The sequence below is a fragment of the Thamnophis elegans genome, chromosome 5 (assembly GCF_009769535.1).
Source record: "Thamnophis elegans isolate rThaEle1 chromosome 5, rThaEle1.pri, whole genome shotgun sequence".
NCBI lineage: Eukaryota > Metazoa > Chordata > Lepidosauria > Squamata > Colubridae > Thamnophis > Thamnophis elegans.
The window spans coordinates 99,999,559-100,010,107 of NC_045545.1; the positions used below are offsets into that span (position 1 = coordinate 99,999,559).

Genomic DNA, 10,549 nt, shown 5'->3' on the forward strand with positions numbered 1-10,549 from the left:
GCTGAAGCCGTCTGCCCCACCCTTGGCCTCCGTGCATTAAATAGTCTCCCCACTGGGAATTTCACATCCAGGAAGCAGGAGGATGTAATGCAGTAAGAACAGAAATTCTTCCCTCTTTCACAAGATGGTGGAACAAGAGGTGGGGAATTTGGGGGTTGGATTGGCTGAGCAGTTTGCAGAAGGCCAGGCAGGTCCCTGTTGATCTCAATGGGTCATTTCTCTGGTCAAGCAAAACTCCCCTTTCCAGAGCTGCAACAGTGTTAAGGAGTTCAGGGTGTGTGTGTTGTGTCCATGGTGGAGGGTGGAATATGGGGGCTGGACACCTGGGGGGAACGACGTCACTTCTTGTCAGGGCTGCCCCCTCCCCAATCCTTTAATCCCAGAATCGGACCCTCTTGACATTCCTGGGTCATGGAGGACGTAAACATAGATTTATAAGGAGAGAAAGAACTTGGAACTAAGGAGAAACTTCCTGGCAGTGAGGACAATTAACCAGTGGAACAGCTTCCCCCATGAAGTTGTGGGTGCTCCATCACTGGAGGTTTTCAAGAAGAGACTGGACAGCCGTTTGCCTGGAATGGTAGAGGGTCTCCTCCTTTGGGCAGAGGGTTGGACTAGAAGACCTCCAAGGGCCCTTCCAAATTCTTTATTCTTGGCAGAATGAGGAAACTGAAGCGTTTGCAGGGCAGATCCCTCAAGATGTGCTGCAATGCCCAGTTTGCTCAACCTCTGGGCAAACGGTTCATCTCCTGTTCATGGCCCCTTCTTGCACAGAACATGTGAGTAAATTACTATAGAGATGTTGCAGCACCTGACTTCCTAACAGCGAGGGCAATGAGCCAGTGGAACTGCTCTCCTTCAGAGGTTGTGGCGTTCCATCACTGGAGGGTTTCCCCCACCATGTTTTATTGATCTTATTTGTAATACCTTTCACCTCCATTAAACAGTGTGTGAACTGGGTCAAATTATTTGAGAATTCATAGTCCACAAGGTAATATAATTAGCATAGCCTAGCATAGCAGTTGCCCTGAACTCTGTATATGTGGATATGGTCACATACATTTGACATTCCTGGGCGATGGAGGATGTAAACAGATTTAGAAGGAGAGAATCAGCCTGGAACTAAGTTCCTAACAGTGAGGACAATTAACCCCTGGAACAGAAGACACCTTCAGAAGTTATGGGAGCTCCATCACTGGAGGTTTTCAAGAAGAGACTGGACAGTCACTTGTCTGCAATGGTAGAGTGTCTCCTGCTTGAGCAAGATGTTGGACTAGAAGACCTCCGAGGACCCTTCCACCTCTATTCTGATTCTGGTGTCACCATAAATGTGCTCAAGCCAGGATTCTGAACCTCATTAAGGATGTCTACCTCATCCTAGTTTGACTCATATCATTTAAACAGGAGCCAGCCGTGTGCAGCAGCTGCCAAAAAAGCCAACACAATTCTAGACGGCATGAACAGAGGGATGGAATCAAGATCACGTGAAGGGTTAATATAAGGTGACCAGACGTCCCGATTTCAGCAGGACAGTCACGATTTATAACAATTTGTCCCGTGTCCCGGGGCGTTTTAAAAAAGTCCCGATTTTCTGGCTTCATGTTGAAAGCCCAGTGGATTTGCTTTAAAATCCTAACCGGGGCAAGACAAAAGACATTCTGTCTAACTAACCTCTCTCTCTGTCTCAGTACTTTCATTGAAGATATTAAAACTTTAAAGCAAGAAAACAGACCCCCCCCCCCGGCGCCCCTTTTACCTCATTTTATAAGAAAAAATGACCCAGTACCATAGAGCTCCAGGAAATACTTGGCTAGAGAGGTAGCGAGTGTTACTTCCTGGATTTTCCAGAGGGGAGGGGCACGGAGGTTGGAGGTCGGCTCTTGTGAAAAAAATGGTGGCAAAGTTTCTTTGAAAAATATTTCCCTGACTAATTTCACCATTTCAATTTGCTCAGTTCTTTGTATTAACATCTACATCATTCTTGGTTGATTTGGAGTGCAAGCCTGCTGGTACGTGAGCTGGGTTTTTTTCTTTTATTTTTTTAATGTATTTTAAAATAATATTTTATTTATTGTGCACAGGATTTTTTAAAATTCTGTGTGGATTCTTTTTTTAAATTGTCTTAGACTATTTAAAAAAAGATTCTATCCAAAATAAATTGAAGTGAAACCATGTTTAAAAATTCTATGCACAATACTTTGAAATATATTGTGCATAGAAAGAATAGTTTGAAATGTTTTACTTCAATTTATTCTGTGTGGATTCTTTTTTAAAATTGTCTTAGGCTATTTAAAAAAAGATTCTATCCAAAATGCAAAATACCAGCTGCAGTTATTCACTTAAGAACTGTGGCAAGAAAGGTGGTATAATGGGCTTAGTGACCAAAGTTACAATGGCGTTGAAAAAAGTGACTGATGACCATTTTCACACTTAGCAACCATTTTCACACTTAGCGACCATTGCAGCATCCTAATGGTCACATGATCAAAATTTTGATGTTTGGCAACAGTTACAATTTATATTTGTAAATTGTAGTTATGTTGAAATAAAAAAAAATTACAATGCTATTTTGCGTTATATAAAAATTTTTGTTGCTCCGTATAAAATTTTTAATCAAGCCCCCCCCCCCCCCATCAAAGGTGTCCCTCTTTACCAATCTGAAAATCTGGTCACCTTATGTTAATATCACTTTATAAGCCTTGAAAAGGCCACACTTGGAATTTTGCATCCAGTTTTGGTTCCCATGATGTAAAAAAGATGTGGAGACTCTAGAAAGAGTGCAGAGAAGAGCAACAAAAGATTCGACTGGAAGACCTGCAATTTGGCAGTTTGAATCTCACCAGGCTCAAGTTAGACTCGGCCTTCCATCCTTCCGTGATCAGGATAATGAGGACCCAGATTGTTGGGGGCAAGAGGCTGACTCTGTAAACTGCTTTGACAGATCTGGGAAGCTCTGTGAAGCTGTAAGTCTAAGGTCAATTGCTATTGCTAAAAGGGAACCAGGCCATCAGAGAACTTGGTGACTGGACACCTCAAAGCTGACACCAGCCAGGACCTACAACAAAGAAGAAGGGCAAGATTGGAAGGCCTGGAGGGACCATCTGACCCAGAGGATGCCAAGGGTCAGATATGACTGAGTGCATTATAATCACTCATTACTCTTCACCTCTTTCTATTTTTTTTACAGTAAACCTATTTGTATTTAGAGAACTTCCCTTTTCCTCAACTAAAAGTGAAAAGCAGCCATTAGATGGGTTGAAGATTTGAAGATACAGAGACAGGCTTCGTATTTTACCTCCTGTGCCCAGGGATGCTATGATAGTCTTTAAGCTCCTCCTTAAGGAATTCGGATGAAATTCCGGAGCCTCCGTCTGTTGAGGTAGGAGACAAATCAAGGCTACTATGATTGGTTGGCAGTTGTCCCACTTAGTTGAAAGTCCACCATGCAGAGCAACTCCAGAGGGTCACAACCATCCCCTGCTTTACAGCTGAACCCAAAGGATTCAACCAAGGTGATTATGGGGCTGGGGGCTCAAACATAGGATGAACAATTGCAGGAACTGGACCTGGCTAGTCTAGGGAAGAGAAGGACCAGGGGACGCAGGAGAGCATCTTCCAATATTTGAGAGGCTGCCACAGAGAGGAGGAAGGTGGTCCAGCTGTTTTCCAAAGCACCTGAAGGCCAGACAAGGAATAATGGATGGAAACTGACCAAGGAGAGATTCAACCTGGAAATAAGGAGAAAATTCGGACAGGGAGAACAATCAATAAATGAGACAGAAGTTTCCTTTGGAAGTTGTGGGAGCTTCATCCCTGGAAGCTTTCAAGAAGAGACTGGACGGCCATCTGTCGGAAATTGTGTAGAGTCTCCTGCTTTGGCAGGGGGTTGGACTAGACGACCTCCAAGGTCCCTTCCAACTCTGTTACTTTGATTCAGTGTACCCCGTAAGACCTGGTCAATCCTCAATAGACTTAGAACTCAACATGGCAGGTGTGTTGGCCTCCTCCATAAATGGGGGGAAATATCCTCTTCAGAAGGTAGCTGTGGTATTCCAAAGAAGACAGTGCAACGTATTGTGGAGCAGTGCCCTCTGTGTGCATGTCAGGGAAAGAGACTTTCTCCATACAACTCCATCATCTATTCACAATATGAAGACTTGACCTTTGAATTTGTAAGAAGGCTAAATAGTTTCATATTTGCTCATTGAGAAGGCAATTGTGATGGACTATTTAACATTTTTGTCCTATGCTAAATAAAAAACAAGGCCCACTTATTTAGCTTATGCTCACCGTGTCTTGCAGTGAATTTATTAAAGATGGTTTGATTTTCAACTGGATATATGCTGAATTAAGTCTCAGGGGGAGGGCCTCTCTGCTTAGGGGAGGGCCAGAGCCTGGTGCCCCTGTCCTTGCCAGGATGGGAGAACTTGCTGTGGCCAATTCACCGTGGAACAATTCAAGAGGGGACAGTGCAAACGAGGGGCAAGTGAATTGCAGCTGTCTTGTCTTGCATTAAGTTTGAACCTTTCTCAACTTAAACGTTCTGAAGGCTGGGCTGAGTGTAGAGTCCGAGCAGCCTGTGGGCCCATCAGCATTTAATTGTCCTGTGGCAAGTTGTCCACATTGAGTTGGCTGGCGTGAGTCAACTCTATCCCTGACTCCCTTCATGGAGGCTGGGTTGCAGACCAATGCATGGTGGCAAGATTGAAAAACGCTTAAGCTTCTTGTGGCCATTGTTGCTTTTCAAATTGCCAAAGAACTGTGGGGAGGGAAGGGTGGGAGGGAATGTGGAGGCTACGAACTTCAACTGTGGGGGCCAAGGACACGGCTGCAGGTATCTGCCAAGAAGGGAAGTGTTATCAAAACAACACTGTTCCTAACTGGACAGTGTGACCCATTCCATGGGAGGAGGGGATGAAACTCATGTTTAGTTATGCAAGGTTGCACGGGAGTTGGTTTTGCTTTCTTCAGTGCCAAAATGATGAACTCAATAAAGTTTTGCTTTTGAGAATATTAAAATTCCTGAAAGTGGTTGCTTTTGTTGGGTCAATTAGACACACAGAAGATTCCTGAATCCCCAGCCTTTGAGAGATCCCTCATTTGACCAGCCCGTCATCCTCAGACATGGGGAGGAGACCCATAAGTGGGAGGGGGCAGCCTTCAGGGGACATAAAAAAACACCACTCGGTGGGAAATAGGGGCCCAATGCATTTATTTTGAGGAAAGAAGAATAGGTCCACCATGTATTTGAGGGGAAGGGTCCCCATGGCGCCTAGTCGGCCTTTAATCCAAGTCGAGGCACCAGACACAATTCGGAAAAGTCGAATGGTGAATCTGACAGGAACCTGTAGAAAGAGAATCCGTTAGGGGGTTTCTGCTCAGATCTATTTTTTACACTCTGCTTAAATCTTACAACCAGGAGGCCCCAAGCCTTGCGCTGCCTAATCTTACAACAACGTGGAATTCAAAAGATTGTTGGACCGTCAGTGACAGGCCTGGAGGACCTCTCTGAGTGCTGGAGTTTGTAGGAGGCTCACCCGACCAAGCCATTGGCCTTTATGTCCCCTAAGTGTCACCAGTCCAGAGCCCAAGGGCCTTTCATCTGTGCAGGTGAGCTGGATAACAGTGGGTGGGGTCTGCCTTTTTTCTCTCTCAAAAACCCTTTTGCCCGCAATTTTAATTGGATGTCCACCCTTCCAGGGGAAAGGAAGGGCTTTCTGGAGAAGAAAGTAGAAGGCAAGTGGGAGGGAAGGTGGCCACCACAAGAGACACGGGGCTACTAAATAATAAGGACCATCCTTGATTGAAGTAGAGATCTTCTCTGACAGTCCGAAATAAGGAATTGCATGATCAAGCCATAAATGTTCGTGATACCTGAGTGTAAACCTGTGATAGTCTACAGCCAGGTAGCTGTAGATCTGCACAGTGGACAAAATGGGTGGAGTCTTTTGCTCCTGTGTCTCTTTCTATCAAATGTCCCCATTCCAAAAGCATTCAAGTGGGGGTCAGGGTATTCCAGAAAGATTAGAGGAGGAGGAGGAGGAGGAGGAGGAGGAGGAGGAGGAGGAGGAGGAGGAGGAGGAGGAGGAGGAGGAGAAGGAAGACTCAGTCAGGTTGCTACCATCAGAGAAAGGGGGTTACCTACTAGGTAGGAAGAACTTCATCCTCTGTTCCACCAGCTGTCCTTCCCTACATCAGGAGACCTTGCTCATGTCTTAATGTCTTCCTGGTGGACTATTGCCATCCACTCTACGTGGGGCTGCCCTAGGAACTGCTCCAGAAGGTGAGGACAGGTGCTCTTACGATGCCCATAAGCCTCCACTACTCTTAGGGCTGCAGTGGCCCCATTCAGAGTACAATGAGAGGTAAACCTTTGAAGCTCTATGTGGAATAGCTCATGGCCCCTATCGGCCCACCTGCCCACCCCACGTGCTTTGAGCAGGGGCCTGGCTCCATTCGCTGAAATGATGCCAACCTGTGGCACCCAGGAGGGACCCGGCCCTGCCTCACGGAGCCTCTTCTCCCAACCTCTGGCTGCCCTGATGCTGCTAGAGGAACCTGTCTCTTCCCAGGGACTCTCAATGGGCCAGAGCCTCCGTTAAAGGATGATGGGCCGTCATTGTATGGACTTCATATTAGTTTACTTTGCTTTATTGTCATTGCACGTGGTAGAACAAAATTAAATGCCCTCTTCAGCGTAGACTATAACTATAAAAACACAAACATACATCTTTACTTTCTATATCACTGAAATTGAAAACCTGATCTTGCACCACACCCCAGAATTCAATGTTGTTGCTGCCCTGGGAGAGAACCTCTTTCTCAGCCTCTTTGCCCTCGTTTTTACTGCCCCGCAGCGTCTGCCAGATGGTCCCAGTTAAGAGAAAGGGAGCCCAGGATGAGATGGACCTTTGAGAAGGTTTTGGACTTTCTTAAGGCAGCGGGGGCTATCAGGCTCTTCCAAGGAGGGGAGGGGGCACCCATGACCCCCTGGGCGATGACCTTGACCCTCTGGAGCACTGAAGAGCTGAGGTGGCGCAGTGGTTAGGGTGCAGTACTGCAGGCTACTTCAGCTGACTGCAGTTCTGCAGCTCGGCGGTTCAAATCTCACCGGCTCAGGGTTGACTCAGCCTTCCATCCTTCCGAGGTGGGTGAAATGAGGACCCGGATTGTTGTTGGGGGCAATATGCTGACTCTGTAAACCGCTTAGAGAGGGCTGAAAGCCCTATGAAGCGGTATATAAGTCTAACTGCTATTGCTATTGCTATTGTCCTATCTGCCTCTTTGCAATTGGCAAACCAGACCCAGGCGCAGAGAGTTCAAGTACTCTCCCTGGTGCAGCAGTAGAAGGTCACCGGCAGTTTTCCCTTCCGTTGTTGTTTCCTGAGAAATCTCAGGTCGCCTCATCTCTGCTGGGCCCTTTTGACCAGGGCTGCCCTGAGAGTTGCCTTAGGTCAGCTCCTCTTTCCTGACAACACCCAGAGACGTAGAACTGGCCCCTCGCTCCACTTGGCCTCCATGTCTGATCTACTCCTTCTATGGTCCACTATAAACGCTCCTTGGTCTTATTGGGGTTAAGGACCAGGTTATGGTCTCCACACCACGAAAGCAAACATTCCGCCTCATCTGCTCTCAAAGAGACCCCCTCCCCAATCCTTTAATCCCAGAATCGGACCTTCTCTTCAGGCTCAGCTGAGAGAGAACTTCCCCCTCTTCCTCTCCCCCCCTCTGTCTGTCCTTCTGTCCTCCACAGAGTCCCCCCTCAGAAGGACAGGGACCTTGATGTTCTCAAGAGAAACCTTCTCCTTTCCTCAACATCCTATTTGGGGCTTGGCTCATCCAAGGTCCATTCTGGGGTCTCTGAATCCCTACAGAGAGGTATAAGGGCTCAGGGCTCTTACCTTACACAGGATGCATGCAGTCAACCAGGCAAGCATAAGGGCAACACTTCTGTTTCCCCTCGCACTCCCAGTCGCTTCCACACCTTACGAGACAAATGGTCACGGTGTCTGGAGGGGGTTTGGGACACACCCCGGGCTTTTCTGCAAAAGAGAAGATCCCAAGGCCGAGGGTCAGACTATGCAGGCAGAGCAGGCAGGAAACCGATTCTGCTTTATTGTCCAGCTACTTTAACAGAATCTTGCAGGTCTGAAAGGACGAATCTCCTGCTGTCTCCTATGCAGCCTAAGAAACTAGGGAAGGTCTCTCCTCTTCCCCTCTTCCCTTCCTCCCTCTCCCCCTTCCTTCCCTTCCCTTCTCCTCTACCCTCCCTTTTCCTCTCCCCAATCCTACCCGCTCCCTTCCCTTCCCTTCTCCTCTCCTCTCATGCAGCTGTGGGCTACGACATCTCTTATCTGACGGTTCCTTTGGAAGCATCTCCTCGCCTGGTCTCCCAAAGTCTTTCACACACCCCATTCCACTGGGAGATTTCCTCTTGAATTAGAATCCCAGAGCAAAGGAGATCCCATCTCTGGTCCGTTCAGCAGCCAAAACATCTCCGTGCATCCAGGATGAGAGAGGCTGGCTGGAGCACGACTCTACCTCCCAGCTCCTTCCCCCCAGAGGATGGGGAGTCCTCCTGAGTCCTCGGTTGCTTCTCTCCTTGGTTGGTTTCTGCCCATTGTTTGAAGGTCCCCAAGGAGAGAATCAGTCTGAATTGAGGAGAAACCTTCCAACAGTGAGGACAATTAGCCAGTGGAACCGCTTGCCTCCAGAAGTTGTAAATGCTCCGTCATGGGAGCTTTTTAAGAAGAGGCTGGACAGCCACGTGTCTGAAATGATATAGGGTCTCCTGCCTGAGAAAGGGGCTGGACTAGAAGACCTTCAAAGTCCCTTCCAACTCTCTTATTCTGTTAAAACAAAGCCATGAACATGGACTGAGGTTCAAGCCAACATCCAGATAACAAGGACCAACAACCAAGTAGAAAATAACATTCTCCATATGGAGCTACCAAGGAGAAAACCCTCAGCCACACTGGCAGGGAGGAAACCACACACTCAGTTGCACTGTTGGTGTTACCCAATTGGATAGTGAAACATTTGCAAGAAAACAACTAGGCTCAGAGCGAACCGCGGATCCCACACTCCTCCTCCTCCTTGTCCTCCTCTTCCTCCTCCTCCTCCTCCTCCTCCTCCTCCTCCTCCTCCTCCTCTCCTCCTCCTCCTCCTCCTGCTCCCTGCAAACTCCACTCCCTTCTAGCAGTGTATTTGGGTCATAAAACGGTGTGCAAGAAAACCACCCAGCTCAGACAGCACCAAGGACCCCACAGTTCAACCTGAATGACAAAGATTCCCTTCTACGGAATCCATCATAGCCTGTTGTGAGAACCAGGATATTACATGAAGCCACCCTATGCTTAATTTTAGGAGATAGCAGCTCTCATTCTATCAAGGGGTCACCCAACAACTCCTTCCCTACTCACCAACACAGGTGTAGTGGCATTCATCTCTGGTCTTAAACCTGTTAGCATTGCCCCGGCATCCACCGTAAATAAACTCCTGGCAGTTATTGAAAGTCGAGTTGTAGTAGAAGCGAGGCCTATGGGCTTTACATGGTCCGGTGACAGCAGGAAGATGACAAAAATCTGTGACAAATGGAAGGGAAGGTGTTATTTTCATTAGGTACCACAAAGACCTTCAACACATTTCCCCAACCTGGGGCCCTCCTAGCAGGTTCAGAGTGGAAGCAGTCAGGGGCCTTTTAAGATGCTTTCATTTGGTTTCCTGCTCTGGGGATTTGATCCGATGGATGGACTGGATTGTTCCTGTGGCTTAAACTCCTGATTCTGCAGCTGCCTTGAGTAAAGACTTCCCCTAAAACTGCATCTCTCTTTCTTGGGGTCAACTCCCATTTCTGTCTCCTGTTCAGCTGACCCCCAACCCCCTCTCCAGAACCTCCCCAGAAGAAGCCCCACCAAGCCAGAGGTTCCAGACTCGGGGTCTCTGGTTTCCCTTTGCAGCCCCTCCCTGCCAAGGGTCTCAAGATCATTCAGAAAGCCCTACCTGGCCGGCCCTGGCCGGAGACAGGGGTCAGCTCTGCCCAGAGGGTGAGGAGTCCCAGCAGGAGAAGAAGCCCTCCAGAAGACATGGTGAAGCCGTCTGCCCCACACTTGGCCTCCGTGCATTAAATAGTCTCCCTACTGGGAATTTCACATCCAGGAAGCAGGAGGACGTAATGCAGTGAGAACACAAATTCTTCCCTCTTTCACAAGATGGTGGAACAAGAGGTGGGGAATTTGGGGGTTGGATTGGCTGAACAGTTTCCAGGAGGCCAGGCAGGTCCCTGTTGATCTCAATGGGTCATTTCTCTGGTCAAGCAAAACTCGCCTTTCCAGAGCTGCAACAGAGCTGGGAAAGTCCCGTGTTAAGGAGTTCGGGGGGGGGGGATGTCCACGGTGGAGGGTAGAATATGGGGTTTGGACCACTGGGGGGGGGATGACGTCACTTCCTTCTCAGGGCTGCCCTGGGGTTGTGATGGCAGAGGTGAGGAGATTCTCCTCTGTGGTTTACAGAGAGATTTCGGGCACAGAGGTTCTGGTATTATAGGCAG

At 48.0% G+C, this 10,549-nt stretch overlaps 1 protein-coding gene across 1 annotated transcript; it reads right to left on the reverse strand.

Moving 5' to 3' along the window:
• Positions 1-5,272: 5,272 nt before the first annotated feature.
• LOC116509500 (kunitz-type serine protease inhibitor 4-like) lies at positions 5,273-10,093 on the reverse strand. Its single transcript, XM_032218649.1, has 4 exons — positions 10,003-10,093; positions 9,423-9,584; positions 7,907-8,042; positions 5,273-5,345 (listed from the first exon to the last, which is right to left on the reverse strand). The coding sequence occupies exons 1-4, from the start codon at positions 10,085-10,087 to the stop codon at positions 5,273-5,275; spliced, it is 456 nt and encodes a 151-aa protein (XP_032074540.1). The 5' UTR covers positions 10,088-10,093.
• Between the last annotated feature and the right edge of the window lie 456 nt (positions 10,094-10,549).